This window comes from Canis lupus, chromosome 19 (genome assembly GCF_011100685.1).
Source record: "Canis lupus familiaris isolate Mischka breed German Shepherd chromosome 19, alternate assembly UU_Cfam_GSD_1.0, whole genome shotgun sequence".
Lineage (NCBI taxonomy): Eukaryota > Metazoa > Chordata > Mammalia > Carnivora > Canidae > Canis > Canis lupus.
The window spans coordinates 33,442,228-33,459,325 of NC_049240.1; the positions used below are offsets into that span (position 1 = coordinate 33,442,228).

The following is a 17,098-nucleotide window of genomic DNA, read 5'->3' on the forward strand; positions in this document are numbered from 1 at the left end:
ATGCGCTTGACAGCTGACGGGCACAGATTTGCACCAGGCACTCTCCTATGTGGTTCCGTTCATTCAGTTCTCACCACTTTATGCTGTAGGTTTTATTATTCTATTTTATTCACTTAACAGGCCTAGAAAAGAGGCATGGCTGGAATCTGAACCCAGACCCTCTGGTTCGAGAACACTCGTTTCTAACCACTAAGTATTTTTCAATAAACAAGATCCTTTTGAGGTATCTTGAATTTGGCTTTACTTACACCAACATGGTCAGTTAAGACTAAAACAAACTTAGATAAGCAATGACATATTGTCCCTGGCAGCCCAGAGGACTCAGAGGGTTCTATTTGCACCAAGTCATCTGCTTGGCTCCCTGCCCATTATGCCTAACCTTCCTGACTGAAGCCACTTAATCCCACTTGTCAAGTTAACAGCTCCAACATATGCCACTGGCAGCTGTGCTCTCAGAACAGAAGCCTATGGATTCCTTCCTCTTGGGCAAATGAGCATTGCATTACACATGGTGCTGCCCTGACTGTATCTGATTCTAGTCAGTGGATTCCTCACATGTAAATCCTGGCCAGACTGGTCAAGGCTGGCTTTCTGGAGGTCCCTAGTCTGGACCATCCTGCCAGCAGAACCTCCTGACTCAGTAAGTACCTGAAATAAAAACCATTATTATAGAAAAAACAATCTTTCAACCTTTTTTTAATGTACTTATCTCATAAAATCTTCGTAGACTGCCTTACACTGGATGTCACCCATGGCAGGACAAACAGGAGCATGAAACATGCTAAGACAGGAAACTCCCTCTGTGATGAGCAGGTACCTAGAACCTTGGTCTAGGCAGACCAAGTAAGGGTTAACAAGACACCGTAATAAATGAAATATAAAATCGATGTAATTAATTTAATGACAGGAAAATTGACACATTATGAAATAAGCGGTTTACAAGTAGGGGCTAGAGGATGACTTCAGTTCTGATAGAAAATTTAAAAGTATATATACAAAACACCAGATGGCTATGTACGAAAATATTCAGTTTTTACTCCTGCTCTTTGATTAAAAGCAAGATTTCCCTTTGTTTTTGTGTATTTTTTGAGAAATAATTTCTTCTGAAACAAAAAAAGAGAACAAGTTCCTGGATATCTTAGATGAAGAATTGTTAAATGCCAGGAGTCCAGCAGTCAAATCCTGAACCCCAGGACAGATCCAGCCAGGGGAACAGTGGTCAAGCCCAGACACAGAGTATCACTTTTTTTTTTTAATACTGGGATGCTATTTTTGTCAGGCTGTTTCCGTCCTCCATATTCAATGTTCTCAGTGTACTAACATTTAACAGGAAACTATGAATATTAATTGGCACAACAAAATGATGCTAGCAACTTTGGTTTCAAATTGATCAAAATGTAATAACCATTTTATAATTATAAAATGCACTGGAAATAACACAAGACACATCAAACACTCCAGAAATCAAGAGTTCCTACAGGAAAAACTCCACGTGATGAAACCCCCAACTTTGCTGCTCTTTCTGAACTCTGTTCCTTTCCAATTTTCATCATAAACCTATTTTTGTTTCATAGACATAAGAGGGGCCCTTTTTCTCAAAACGATGCTTTGCCTGAGTACTCTGCAGAATTGGAAGGGTTCACCAAAATTCAAACCACTTGAAACAAAGTTGACTGAACTGTGTTATCACTCTGTGCCTTTATCAAAAAGGTTTGCTAAGTTATTAAATGGAGAAGAGCAGAGTATTACACCTATATTGGTATAAATGAGGCTCGAAAATCGGATTCCCACTGTTCCCAATAAATGTTAGAATGCCAAAGGTGCTTTTATTCAAGTAACAATGACAGCCCACATTTCTTGCTCTTAAAAAAGGGGAGAGAGGCCCATTGCTTTAAAATCTGGCATATATAAAAACGAATGCCAACTTTAATATAAGGTGCTTCCTAGCCACAGTAGCATTATCAGGGGAGGTCAAGAACTATGGTTAAGGTCCAAGAATCAACCAAATCCAAAAAAACCTGAGTCAATCTTCTTAATCACCACCCCTAGCATCTGTTCAGTGCACCAGGTTACTGCCTTCTAAGGTTGAACTGGGCGATGGACGTTAAGGAGGGCACATGATGCAACAAGCACTGTGTTACACAAGACTGATGAATCACTGACTCTACCTCCGAATAATAGGCTATATGTTAACTGATTTTGAATAAAAAATAAAAATAAAAAAATAAAACCCCCTAAAAAAACAAACAAACCAAACAATCATGACTAATTTGGAGATGAAAGATTTAAAATACTCTCTCATCACAACAAAAGCCAAAAGGCCTCTTGCTTTGCCCTTGAGCAACCTAGAGAAACTGAACTCTGTTTTACACCCCCCAAATAAGAGAAGTATTTCCTGGAAGTATCCATGTCCAGTGCTGCAACATTAATTCATACTGCTGTTTCACCAGTCCCAATCCTGAAGCCACAACAATTCCTTAGTTAGAAAAAGGGAAAAAAATCCATCTCGGGACAAAGCTATTCAAGATGCAAGGAAGGTGTGTCTTTAGTGGGAGAACTGCCGGCTGTCAGAGGACTTCCTGCTAATGTGTTTGAAGATTTTGGACTTCTCAACTTTCTTGGCTTTCTGGTATCCGAAGCCGCCACCACCTCCTCTCTTTTTAAGTTTGCCGTCGTTGCTGTTCACATCTGAAGGGAAGGTTAAGGAAATCAAGCAACATGAAGACAATGAACTCCCATCTTCTAATATCCACACATAGAACAAACCAGCACATTCACTGCTGTTCCTCTACCACAACCCCTCCCCGCACCACGAAAACATAACCATAAACCTACGTGACACATCTCCAGGAAGTCTACAGTGGTCATGTGACCATGGACAAAAACGAGCAGGTATGACTTTTAAGCCCAATGGAACAGTCATACTGTTTTCTCTGCACAAAGAAACTGAAGACACTTATTATAAGAAGTTGAGACCTAAACCATCAAGTCTATAGAAACACATTTAAAACCACCCTCAGTGTCAAAACAAGTGACTTTCAGCTCTGTTCTGAACGGATTCAGGAATGCTTAGCTACTGGAGGAGTTGCTCTTCCTTCCTCATGATTCAAGAAGTATTCATCACAACAGGCATTTACCCACTGCCTATGATGAGGATGGTGACCCCCTAGTCTCGTCCATTTGGGAGTCAATGTCATGGTGCTAACTTAAGGCCAAACTTTCACTGTTTGTTTTCTTGGTGGAAAACGTGAAGATAAAGTATAGATTAGCAATTGCAACAGCAGCAACTGGAACTGTTTCCTTTGCCTTTTACCCTGAGTAGCATGTAAGTGTTATTTTCTTTTGCTAGTCTTGCAACTTCCTTGTATGAAATCCTTCAATGGCTCTGACAGGATAAAAATTAAGGTCCCACCATTTCTTTTCAGCTCCAGGGCATGCTTCTCTCCACGACTTCATACAGGGAAGCGGCACGACCACTTGAGCCCTGCATGCAACTATACCCCTCTGTGCTTCTCTCTGGAAAGCACAACTCTCTGGCTCTCACCATCTGCCTTTGTTTTCAAAGGCTTTAACCACAGGCTGTCTTGTTTCTGTAATCTCCATTGTGACAGTTCATCCCCACTCGCCATGTGCTAGCACTGACAAGCACATAATGATCAGAATGAATTTCAGGGCTTCCAGACCTCAGCCAGAGTGGACACCAAACCAAACGCTAAGCCCAAATGCCCCTCTGTCAACTGTCTCTCAGTTCCTGGGTGAGTTCCTAACAACAAAAAAAGGATACTCAGATCAACAAAAGGAGGCACCTTGAAACCAAACGACAGAGCAACTTGAGGCAAATTTAAGTTATTAACATTGAAGATCTGTTTCAGAGAATGGGAATCATATGCTCGAATGTAGGACTTATATGCCTCCTGCGCTGACTTATGAAGGAAGTAGTTCTTTTCAATCAATTTTTCAAGCTGAAATGAAGAAGACACTGGTTTCAATAAAATACAAAACAAACTTCATATATATTAGAATAAAACCAACCTGTAAAAAAAATTTGTCCCAATACACTTGATCCAAGTTTTCTAATACTTATAAAATCAGGGCACAGTAAGAATAATGACAAAGTTCTTGTAAGGTATAAACAGAAATAAGGTAGGGAACACAGGAACCCGGTAAACAGCATAGCAAGAACCCTAAAAGATCACACAGTCCAAACCTGGTTTATGAAAGGGGAAAGTCAGAGGACAATGATTACCAACTGAGGCTACTTCTTCCTCACAAACTTTTTTTTTTTTTTAAACAAAAACACACAAACAAAAATACCAAACATACCTGAGACTGAATGTCAGAAATCTTGGACCAGGAAAATTCAAATTCACTTAATGGAACCTAGAAAACAAAAGCATGGAGATTAGTAAGCCAGGATGGATCAATATCAGGCATGTAGATGATCGAGCAATAACAAGCATCCCGTGCCATGAAGAACCAGGACAGCCAGGCATGTACAACTCCCTCAGGACAGACAGCTGCTCCTCTGGTCTCCCGAAGCCAAAGGAAAGCTTTCCTACCTCTGCTACCTTCACATGCATTGTGCTGAGGAACCTTCCTGAAAGGAAAGGTGAGGAACTGGACAGGGAAAGTGAATAAACAAAGCCCTTTTCTCTACAGAAGGACCTCTATGGATCTAACATGAGGCAGCACGATGCTTCCAGTCAGAAGGACCACTAGCCCCTCCCTCTGTGTCGAGAGCTGTTTTAGGACCATGTAGCCCCGTGACTGGGGTCTGTGATACCAGAGCTCATGAAGACCACATACTCCTACAAGAAGGATCTCTCACCAGTCATCACCTATAACTGTAAAAATGCCAGACCTTGGAGAGGTGCTGGAAAAATAGCCACCAAGTTCTGGACACCACCCTCAGGGCCTGTCTTGCAGAGAAGACAGGTAGGGGGTAAGACGACAGCTGGATGAGCACTTGCGGTGTGGGAACACAAACCACAGGAGATCAGTGATGGCATCCCACAAGACAGCACAGCTCACTCAAACAGAAGCATCCTAAAGATCCAGAAAAAGGCATTCTAGGGACAAGATGAAAAGGCCATTTCAGGGAATTGCACATACCTACAAGGTGGAAGAAAATCCACCTGGTAATACAGTGGCAAGGGAGGCCAAAGCAGGGGAGAGTGTCAAGAGAAGGCTTGATGGGTGTGCACAAGATCGGAGGTCAGAGCCAGATGAGGGTGGGCTGGGGATCAGGGTGAGTGGAGATGAAATAGAGGAAAAAAAACCAAAACCTTTCCAAAACAGAAGGAAGAAAGGCAATCATCAGCAGCAATGACAAAGGGAGAAGAAGGAAAGTGGGTTTTAGGGTTGAAGGTTTTTTTTTTTTTTTTACTGGGAGACTTGAGATGGTAATGGGAGAGACAGAGGTAAAACAGAGTCAGTGAGAAGGGTATAGGAGGAGGAGGAGAAAGAGGCAGGAGTGAATGGAGTCATCATGAAAACAAGGCTGTAGCAAGGGAGGGCAGGTGGAAGTGACCAGGTGTGAAGATGCTTAGGAGAGGCAGAGGTGTTTTCAAACAGGGCCGGGGAAAGGGACAGCGCCTGGGGACGCTGGGACACAGTGCCTGACAAGAGGTCAAGGGCTGTTCATGTGAGGCCAGACCCGCACTGAATCTCCCTTGCCCAACCTAACTGCTTTGTTCCCATAGCACCGCAGTGACTCCCAATACCTCAGACCCATCCTGAAATGGTGCTTAAAGCCATTGGCCTTGGCACACAATTCCTATCAAGAGGCATTGGTTCCCACTTAAAATTTTCCAAACCAAGATCTTTACCTTGGATTGCTTCAGGTAACGAAGGAAACCCAACTCTTCAGGGCGTAAGATGAGCAAGGCGTGACCTCTTCCGTTTAGGCCTCTGGCTGTTCTTCCCACACGATGAATATATTCCTTTGATGGAGAGAGAAAACCTGAATTAATACATTAAGTTCCATGGGAACCTGCCTTTCTAGGACCTGCATGGTGGCGAACAGAAGCGTGTCAGCACATCTGGATTAGATGGTGCTCCTCCCACAGGGCGGTGCCACACACACCATGGCCACGTCCCCGGCGTCTGCATGTGCCATGACCAAAGAGGTAACAGCGCAATGACGGAGGCCCAATAGTCACTGGACCTGATCTTCACATTAACTCTGTGATCTAATGACTACTAAGTGTGCTTCATCTTCAAAATAACATTTTCAACGTGTTTTCCTGCTAGCTGACAATTTATGTAACCTATTGCTTGTTGAAAATATTTAGTAAAATTTATTTTACTACATAGGCACAGAATCTTACCTATTTCTGGAAGCAGATTTTATTTTCTTCTAACACCTACTGCTCTTAATAGACCATTCCAAGCAAGCACATGACATTCCTAACTCCAACCTCACTGAGGCCTCTCAAATCTTACATGTTCCTTTTGGGTCCTGCAAAAGCCCTAAATATCATCAGCACCAGAGAAATACCACGGTCAGTGCAGAGTAAAACATGACCTGAATGACTATGGGATACACCTTGGAGTATGAAATACGGGAGGTCTCAGGGAAACCAGAAAGCTCATTCCTTAATGTAGAGCCACTGCGGATGCCAGTTACCTTGGGGTCATCTGGAGGGTCATACTGAACAATCCAGTCAACTTCAGGAATATCCAGCCCTCTAGCTGCCACGTCTGTACACAACAATATCCCCGAATCAGCATTGCAGAACTGGAAGAATGTGGTTGTACGCTTATTTTGCTTCTGCCTTCCCTAGAATCAAATCAAAGCATCCATTAGAGCTGGAAACTTGAGGTCCTTTCTAGGAGGTCTAATTGTACAAGAACCCCCAGCTACGGAGTTGTTAACCTGCTTCATTTCAATTTCACTCTCTGGCCTGTATCTTATTTCCTTAAGTCGGTGGTATGTCTTACCCCTTTGTGGTCCCTACCCTTTCATACCCGGCAAAGCTCCCTCCACATGGGATCATTCCACATTTAGAGGGCGATACCACAAACCCCACAATCTATACGACTGGGTAAGTGTTAACTGTGTTTTACTAAACTCATGATGATCACTTACATGAATGGCCAAGACAGGCAAATCGATGTAGTTCAGCAACTCATAGTGGTATTTCACGGACTTACAGGATGAAAAGAAGACCATCAGCTTCTTCTTCCGGTTCTTCTTAAGGAATGTAAAGAGCAGAAGGAACCTCTTTTCTGAGGGACAAACAACATATCCCTAGAAGTGGTTCAAGTAAATAGATAAAAAAATAATCAGACATTTTCAGGTTCATAAACCAATGTAATTTGGAGAGCACAAATAAACATTCCATATACACCATCGTGCCTTACCTCTACCAAAATTACTGTCTTTATTAAAACAAAGCATAAACTGACACTCATTTTAGCTCTTCTGGTTCCTTTTATTGGGTGCAAACACTGGATATCAATAATTTTTGTATTTCTGAGATTATAGACTTCTGGTTACCAGTTTGTGCAGCCATAATAAAGTAACACCTACTCGTTGGAACCATCAAAGCATAAGCAATGCTTCATTTTTATAAAGGTCCTTAATAGCAAGATCTCAAATAACTACAGCAAAAGTGCACTGTCCTAAACAAGATAACAAAGCTGAGTGAATACATCTTTTAAAATATACAACCAACAAAAAGTTTTTAAATGAGATAGTTATTTGAAATAGTTTTTCTTTTTTCTTTTTCTTTTTAATTTCTATTTATTTATGATAGTCACACAGAGAGAGAGAGAGGCAGAGACACAGGCAGAGGGAGAAGCAGGCTCCATGCACCGGGAGCCCGACGTGGGATTCGATCCCGGGTCTCCAGGATCGCGCCCTGGGCCAAAGGCAGGCGCCAAACCGCTGCGCCACCCAGGGATCCCTGAAATAGTTTTTCATCAGAAGACTCAAAGTTCTGTTTTTAGTCTACCTAATTTGGATCTCAATGCCACCTCATTTCCAACTTTTCACAGTAGTGTGCCTGAAACCAGCCTCTCCATCTGCTAACTCACCTTGTATCTTAGAGTAGAAGATCACTAAATAACACACTTTTTTTTTAAAAAAGAAAAGGATTTTATTTATTCATGAGACACACACAGAGAGAGGCAGACATAGGCAGAGGGAGAAGCAGGCTCCTCCTGGAGTGCCTGATGTGGTATTTGATTCCACTACCCTGGGATCACAACCTGAGCCAAAGGCAGATGCTGAACCACTGAGCCATCCAGGCATCCCAATACGCTTCTTTTCTTAACTGCATTTACAATCTGTAGTGATTAATGTCTTCTTGCGGCAAACAGTATTAAGAGGCAGAATAAAGAGAGCTGACCAAACTATTCAAAGTTCAAGATTCATGATGCCAGTGAGACAATAACCCAATTCACTGTATCTGAATTAAAAGTTCATTAATTCATCTGCTTTTTGGATGATCAAAACAACTGCAAATACACACCAAAAATGATCCTTAAATGTAAGATCTTGATGAAAAGTACCTGCTCAAGACCATCCACTGTCGCATTAGCTTTATCGTCATCAACACCAACATACAATGGCTCCTTTTTCAAAGAAATCCTTGCTAAGTCTTCAACTTTTCGAGTTTGTGTGGCAGAAAAGAGCATGGTTTGCCTGCGTGCTGAAACAGATACATATAAAAATAACTCAACTATTTCAGGGAATCTTTAGCATCACCTTACAACTAGAAATACGGAGTAGAACTATCAGGAATGGGACAGGTGATATCACTACATATTAAGAAGGGAGTATCACGAACAATTTTATGACTATAAATGTAACAACTTAGATAAAATGGAAAATTTCCTTGAAAGACAAATGGCTAAAGCCCACTTGAGATTAAATAGAAATCCTGAATAGCTTTGTATCTATTACGGAACTCGTAGTTAAAAATGTTACATAAAGAAAAATCCAGCTCCAAAGACTTCAATTGGTGAATTCCATCAAAGATTTAAGTAGAAAATATTACCAATTCTGCACAATCTCTCCAGGATTTGAAGAGTTACTTCCCAACTCATTCTTTGACACCAGCCATTACCCTGATACCAAACCCAATAATGATTTGTGACACAATCTTTTAAACAAAACTTTTAAACAAAATTTTAGCAAAGCTGAATATAGCACATAGAATAATGAATCACGATCAAGTGGGGTTTACTTCAAGTGTTTAATATTTAAAAGTTAACCGATATAAGTTACTATATTAACAGATTTAAAATTTAAAGGAAAAAACATCTAATTTAGTAGGGTAAAAGCATTTGATAGATTTAACATCTGATTGTGATGTTACTGTCCTGTTTTATGCTGTTATTGCAATTTCATTTCTAATGGTTTGGAAGCCATTTTGTAATGAATAAATGTACACATCGTACGGTACCTGTAGCATGCCATTCAGGATTAATAAAAGCAATGTAATATATGCAAATAAAAACAAAAAAACTCAGAACATCAGGAACAGAAGGGATCATTCTCATTCTCCATCTGGTAAAGGGTAGCTACAAAAAAAAAATCTATAGCTAACACGATAATACTTAATGGTGAAAGAATGTTTTCTCTACTGATAGGGGTGACCGGTTTCACAGGTGTAAACATGTCAAAACTTAAATTGTATATTTAAAACATGTACAGACATTTGCAATATCAATTATACTTCAATAAAGCATGAAAAAACCATATAATAAATGGAATCATGACCTTATTATAAACAGTTCATAATGCTGCAAGTACGGTAACGAAGGTATGGACAACTCAAACACAATACAGAAGGCAACACCTTTATGGCTACCTAGGAGATGTCAGATTGGGTGAAAAAAGGGAAAAGGGGTAGTGGGGGCAGACGGGAGTCGACCTATGTTAGAACTGTCTGACTTGCATTATAACCTCTAAAGTAGCAAAACCACTGCAAGAAGTTACTGATAAGTTGTATTGCAAACTCTCTCCAGGGATGACTGGCACAACCACTTCACTTGGCTCTATTAAAATTACAGTATTAACAGTTTTCATAGACGAACAACCCTCATCCATTTCCAACAACTACTCTGCAAACCACATGCAGATATTACCTACTTACTTGGCAGAAGTTTAATAATTTGTTTTAATTCCTCTTCAAACCCAACATCCAAGATACGATCAGCCTCATCAATAACCAGACACTGTAGATTTTTATACATAAACCCTGGGGTATTCTAACAAGACAAAAGCAAAAACTGATTAGCTGTCAGGTTTAGGTTTCACACAGACAATGAGACAGGGTACCCCATACTAGTGTTGGCTTGCCTGCATGTGGTCCAGGAGACGGCCTGGGGTGGCCACAATGATGTTGATCCCGTTACCAAGTTTCTGTGCTTCAGCAGATCTGTTGCTGCCACCCATTATTAACCCGTATGTGTGAACATGGTACATCATTAGCTCTTTAAGAACACCAAAAGTCTGCATGGCCAGTTCCCTAGTAGGTGAGAGAATAAGAACTCCTGTTCCTAAAAGGCAAAAAATGACAGATGGTATAAGTTCCGCTGTTATCACCAGGAGTCCTCAATAGCTACAATAAACTTCTAGTGAGATACTGGCAAAAACAATCAGATCAGAGACTCACCATTCCTAGGCATGAACTTTAACTTGACAATGAGTTCGACTGCAGGGATGAGAAATGCCAGCGTTTTGCCACTGCCTGTTTTTGCAGCCGCTAGGAGATCCCTAAATATTAAAAATGGAAAGGAATAGACCGTCTCCTTACTCAACAAGCATTTACTCAATATCTACTATGTACTATCACATTTTAGACATCAAGACTAGAAAACGAGTAAGAAAAAGTCCCTAGCTTCTTTATCACTGAAATCAATCACAGAGATTAAATACCTAAATACAGAAATAAGAATTGTGTTATGAAACAGAAACACTTTTCTTCAAACATCAGTAACTTAATGCCTTTAATGAAGCATAAATACTTTTGTTGTTGCAAAACAGAATATGTTCCCAATTTCTTCTAAACGACTAGTGCTAAAAATAGGCACTAATGACCAAACATCAATGATAATCTAATCATACCTGCCTTCCAGAAGTGGTCTGATACTTTTATGCTGAATTTCAGTCATGTTTGTAAAACCCATTTCTTTTATTGCCTTCAGAGTGTTCTCATTAACAAGACTAGAAAGAGAAGCAAATGAAGTATCCTCAAAAGCTCCTAAATAAAAGAAGGTTTATCGTTAGCAAATTTATCTTCTAAGTTAATGCTGCTATAGTTATGTAAAATAGTTCTGCTGTTTGCAAACATCACTGGGTGGGAATCAAACTTAGTAAAACTTTTTCCAGTAAGGAGGACTAAACCCCAACCATTTCTATACAATACTAAGATAAAGATCCTTTTTTGAAGTTTCTCCACTGCTGACGGCCGTGTAAAGTCTAGAACCTATCTTGTAACAAAATAGTAAAGGATGGAGAGGAGGTATAATAAAGGGGCTTGTATGAAATGAAAATACCAAGCATGGGGGTGGTTCAGAGAGATATTAAATATTTAGGAAATCTGAAATACAAATGGAAAGCATCCAGTATAGTAGAAACTGAGTATGAAGTCAACCACAAGTTAATCTCACTCCAAAAAAAAAAACAACTAAGAAGGTCAGATATAGCCACACACCATTAGACTGAACCCACATGTCAAATGTGCACGATTCTTGAGCAGGGGAAGATACCAAAATCATCTGGGGTAGCCCCCACCCCACACATGCTCTGCTGATTGTCCACCTTGGCCTGAATAATTCTTTGTTGTGAGAGGCTGTCCATGCATTATCAGGTGTTCTGCAGCCTCCCTGACCTCTACCCACTAAATGATAGTGGCCTGCCCTCAGTTCTAAGAACCAAACATGTTGAAAGTCACCCTTCAAGACTTGTCTGGGACAGAGGAGGTTTATGGGATGCAGGACATCAGATGCAAAAACCAGTCAAGTTCTGGGTAAACTGGGATGACATGGTCACCCCTCCTGGAAGTAAAATTGCCCTGGTTGAGAACTGCTGCCATAACCTTTGAATTTTGATTAAATAAGCCTGGGGTTATCAGGCCTCAGTATTTTAACAACAACAACAACAACAACAACAACAAAAAACCCAAACTGAAAAACCCAAGGAATTCTTACACATTTCTGGTTTGGATCAAATGATTTTGCCCAAACTTTTGACCTTATAAAGAAACAGAGGCCAAAGGAAGTTACCCTGGCCAAAATCCCTTAATAATGTGATTTTCATCCTTCCTTACTAGTAACTGGGCCAGCATTACTTAAACCTCAGATCTCTAGACTTGTGCCAACGATCTTCCTACTACAAAATGGAATGATCTTTAGAAAACAATAAACCAAAGGACTAGAGGACCCGAGAAGCTGTTGGTGTGCTTATCAAAATATTTAGTGCTAAGAATGCATAAAAGGAAAAAAGAAATAACAAGAACTAAGGCACACTAAGTAGATAAAGCAGCAGCTAGATAAAAAAAAAAAAATTGCATATAATTGTTCTAGGTAAATTAAAAATCACAACTGAAACTTCAAACTAGAATCCAGAAGGCATGACATATTTAAGGTTTCTGTGGAAAACTTTCTCAAGTTACCTGTCAGTCCCAGGGGTAGGCTGGGCACTTCACTGTCCTCTTCCTCATCATCTGGCTTCTCCCCATTGTTTTCTGTCTCTTCAGGAGCCTGGGTCCCTTCTTCAGAGTCCCCTTTGTCTTCAGTTTTTGATTTTTTGGTATCTTTGGTTTTAAAGGACACCCCCCCCCCATTTTTTTGTTAAAATATAATATCAAATGGATCACAAAATAAAAAGATCTGTAATGCAAAGAGGCATGTTTTCAAAAGCTTAACACATTCTGGTTTCAAGATGTGAAGAATGTCTTTTTCATGACTAAAAATTTAATTACATGTAATTAATGTACATGTAATCTATAGGGGGGACATGGAGATTCACCAACAAACTCTATTTTTTAGGCCTATTGTAGCATCTTAAGTGACCAAGACATTTTTGGAAAGTTGAAACAATTTAAATATACTAACTACATCAAATTCTATGTATTTCACAGAGGGGAAAAAAGGGCTATGATTAATGGTTTTTCAAACTCTTAAAAGGCACTAATTTGTCCTACTATTCCATTAAATATAAATCTTTCATGAAAGCTAGCTGTGGTATAAAGATGAGCAGAAATCCCAAAGGCTCTTCACGTTACTAGAGAGACCTCAGTGCAAGTGCAACAATTCCCTTAGCTGGGTGACTGGCAGCTCCCGGAAACTAAGTGGGGAGAGGAGGCAGGGGGAAGGCCTCCTGACGTTTCACTTCTACACACAGCTTTCCTAACAGGGCCCTAAACTACTCTTCCAGCCTTACCTCCCATCAACTCTTCAATGTTCCACTCGGGATCAAATGCGTTAACTATCATGCAGGGCTTTTATAAATTCATGGTAGCTAGTTATACTAGTTAGAACAGAACTGACCTGGACCAGAACTCAGGACTCTGTGGCTCAGGACTGGCCTCTTCCTTGCATCTGACTACTCTCCTTCTGGGAAATGGTCAATCTACAGGCAGCATGAGGATGGCTAGGCATGTTTGGAAAAATCCAAAGCTCCTCCTTTCTAAATGGAATCTTAATTTCAGTTAAGTTAGATGAATACGAAGTTCTAACCCAGACATTGACAAACTTTTTCTATAGAAGTCCAGAGTAAACATTATAGGTTTTGCAGGCCATATGGCTTGCCCTAATAAAGACCAAGTAAACAAATAGGCACTGTAGTGTTCTAATAAAGCTTTATTTCCAAAAGTAGGCAGCGGGCTGATAGTTTGACACCTGTTATAGTCCCCCTTGAAATCTCTGCTTGTTCACATCTCAATTAAAAGGCCTATCCTTCATATAAGCTTATCCAAATCTAACTATCTTCCAAAAGAAGCTGGCCTCCTCCTATCCTGGCTATCCTACTCACTTAGAAACTAGCATTCCATTTATACAGAAGTACTCGCTCTTTTTATATACACGTTGCAGTTGCATATCCAAATTATTACTAAGTCTCCTTTCAAGAGGAGAATTTATGGTAGGAAAAAAAAAAAACTGGGAGTAAAAAAAAAGGGGGGTGGTAAGTAAAAATAATCATTAATGCAAAGTCCTCTGAAATAAAGGCCCGAGAAGGAAAGAAATGTACCAGCCCAGATGTCTTCAGTGTAATGCCACATTTGATTGAAAATAGGTAATAAACCTAAAATACTGTGCCATAATATGGTCTGTTTAAAAACCTAGCCAATTGTCAAAAAGAGCAAATTTCTAGAATTCAAAGGAGGCTTTTATTGAAGCATGAGGTTTCCTTCAGTCATTAGGAAATACAAAAGGACACATTTCTCAGTGTCTTATATAAATGTTACATCCCAGCCCTCACCCTACTTCTTTTTGCTACTAGGTTATTTTCTGGTATCCCAGTGAGTATAAGGATTCTTGCATGTTGTTATGAATAAATTATAACAGAAAGATGGTGACACTGTGAAAACTGTTTCAATGCCTGAAGTTCAAAGAAACTGAAGTACTTACCAGGCCCAGCATCATCCACCATTTTTCTCTTTCTCTTCTTCTTTTTTTTTGATTCTGAATTGGGAGGCTGTGTTTCTGCTTCTCCATTGACTATTATGGTAGATTTCTTTTTTTTCTTTCTAATTTGTACAGTTTCCACTGTTTTTTTAGCTACCTCTCCATTCTGGGCTTCTGACGAGCCCATGTTCACAGACTGTTTTAGAGATTTTTTAACCTTCCCACCTCCCACTGTTTCTTCAGACACATCTCCATTTTGTGTTTCTGATAAGCTCACATCCGAGGCCCCTGTTTAAAAACAGAAAACACATTGTGACAAAGGGAAGGTTTGCTTAAAACGCTGGAATCTCAGGTTAGAAACTTCATGGTGTCTGTGACTGAAATGATTTAGCTTTTAATTCCCTTTCATGTACATTATTAAAACCACTTAAGTTTATGGCATTCTTCTACCAAATTAAGTAAGTTTCCTTTAACGAAAAATGCTGGAAAAGGAAATGCTACATCGATTCAACTTCAAAAAACTGTGTCTCTGTCCTTATGGAGTTAAGAATCTGAGACAGCTGGGCAGCCCCGGTGGCGCAGTGGTTTAGTGCCACCTGCAGCCCAGGGCGTGATCCTGGAGACCCTGGATCGAGTCCCACATCGGGCTCCCTGCACGGAGCCTGCTTCTCCCTCTGCCTGTGTCTCTGCCTCTCTCTCTCTCTCTCTATGAATAAATAAATAAATAATCTTTAAAAAAAAAATCTGAGACAGCAAAATTTCAGTGAAGTTAAACATCTGAATGGATGGGGCCAGGGATCCCTGGGTGGCGCAGCGGTTTGGCGCCTGCCTTTGGCCCAGGGCGCGATCCTGGAGACCCGGGATCAAATCCCACATCAGGCTCCCGGTGCATGGAGCCTGCTTCTCCCTCTGCCTATGTCTCTGCCTCTCTCTCTCTCTCTCTCTGTGACTATCATAAATAAATAAAAATTAAAAAAAAAAATGAATGGATGGGGCCAGACAACGGCAGCTACAAATACACATGTTAATATCAGGTATTTGATAAATACATGGCTCACGGATAGATTAGAAAAGACTGTCATCTATTCACACAACTGCTGCTTCTCCTATAATTTCGAAACACTCAACCTTAACTTTCCTCTGCAGCAGTGAATTGAAAATTCACTTATCGGTCCCCGTATTTACCTTATATATATATGCCTAAGGATGTCTTTTAAAAAGTTTCCGTTTATATAGGATAAAAAGTAACAACACTTCTTAAAATTTCAATTGTTACCTTTAAGTATCAAGAAATAGCAGTGCTGCACTACTGATAGGCATCAGAAACACACACGCGCACGCGCGCACACACACACACACACACCATTTCTAAAACCCACAACCTGTCCTCTTCAGGTTTCCTTTCAAGCAACTCATCTGTGCTGAAATCCAAGTAGGGTAAGGAATTATGCCTCCCAACACTGCCCTCGGGGGCTGAGGTTACACGGGATCCAAAAGCGGTAACTTCAAGATCTCTGGCTCCCTGTTAGGAACGGAGGGCTGCAAGTGAGGCAGCTAAGCAAGGGGACCGACAGGTAAGTAAGTCTTTATGAAGGATGCAAACACCTGGAGGCGGCTGAGGCATTCATAACCTAAAGTTGGGTGCAATGGAATCGAGGGCACGCGCTGGACACGTGCAGGGGGCACTGCAGAGCTGCAAACAGGATACACTCCAGGCCTCGAGAGAGGATGGACGAGGGGAGGGGAAGCCAATCCCACCAAGCAGCCAAGGAGTTTCCTTTGAAGCAACGCAGACATTAACCAGATGATCTGAAAGAAGGTGCGCGCAGATGAGCAAGTTCCACGTGTCTGATTGGAAATGGGCCTAGGGGGTGGGGCGGGCGAGGCGACGCGAGGAAGCCAGAAGGAGGCAGGCGCAGGAAAAGCTGCTGGGGCTGGAAGCCCGGCTGGAGGCCCGCTTAGAGACCCCAGGCGTCGCGCTCCTGCTCCGACTCTGTGCGGAGCAACGGAGGCTCGGGAGCGCGGGCCGACCCGGGGCGCCCCCCGCGGCGAGCGGCCCCGCGCGGGACCCCAGGAGGCGCGCCAGGCCCACGCGGCCCGAGGAGAGCGGCCCAGGGGCGGGCTCCGCGCAGCCGCCGGCCCCAGGCCCCCGGGTCCTCGCAGCGCACTCACCCCGGAGCTTCAGGTTTCGCTGGCGCAACTTGAGATTCCGTTTCTCTATCTTCTTGCGCAGGAGTTTCATGGGTAGATGGGACATGGTGCCGGCCGGGCGCCCTCACTGCGGCGCCACCCCTCGGCTACCGGGTTGACGTCACTTCCGCCCGACTCGCACGTGCGGCGGCAACCGGAAGTACGTCACGGCCCCCCCCCTAGGAGGTTGCCGCGAGAAAAGGATGCGTCTGGGCGGAAATGCGTCCGGGGCCCCTGGCGCCCGCAGTCTTGAGCGCCCTCTGGAGGAGCGGAGGCCCGACCGCGGTTGACGCTGTGTCCCGGGGCTGCACCTGTAGGGCCCCTG

The 17,098-nt window shown here is 41.9% G+C and overlaps 1 protein-coding gene across 1 annotated transcript; it reads right to left on the reverse strand.

The window, feature by feature from the left end:
- Nucleotides 1-871: 871 nt before the first annotated feature.
- DDX18 (DEAD-box helicase 18) lies at nt 872-16,913 on the reverse strand. Its single transcript, XM_038564991.1, has 14 exons — nt 16,756-16,913; nt 14,587-14,871; nt 12,630-12,770; nt 11,081-11,216; nt 10,629-10,729; nt 10,313-10,512; nt 10,107-10,221; nt 8,518-8,657; nt 7,091-7,252; nt 6,629-6,781; nt 5,829-5,942; nt 4,324-4,380; nt 3,785-3,962; nt 872-2,688 (listed from the first exon to the last, which is right to left on the reverse strand). Exons 1-14 carry the CDS (start codon nt 16,838-16,840, stop codon nt 2,546-2,548), a joined length of 2,010 nt encoding a protein of 669 aa, XP_038420919.1. The 5' UTR covers nt 16,841-16,913; the 3' UTR covers nt 872-2,545.
- Nucleotides 16,914-17,098: the final 185 nt, after the last annotated feature.

What these genes read in the sequence shown, in the direction of transcription:
- DDX18 (XM_038564991.1), bottom strand. Translation starts at nt 16,840, where the DNA reads ATGTCCCATCTACCCATGAAACTCCTGCGCAAGAAGATAGAGAAACGG. An exon ending in GTCTCCTGGACCACATGCAG is followed by an intron (nt 10,222 to 10,312) that starts GCAAGCCAACAC and finishes TTGTCTTGTTAG; the next exon opens with AATACCCCAGGGTTTATGTA. An exon ending in TGCCTGTCTTGGCCATTCAT is followed by an intron (nt 6,782 to 7,090) that starts GTAAGTGATCAT and finishes ATTTGATTCTAG; the next exon opens with GGAAGGCAGAAGCAAAATAA.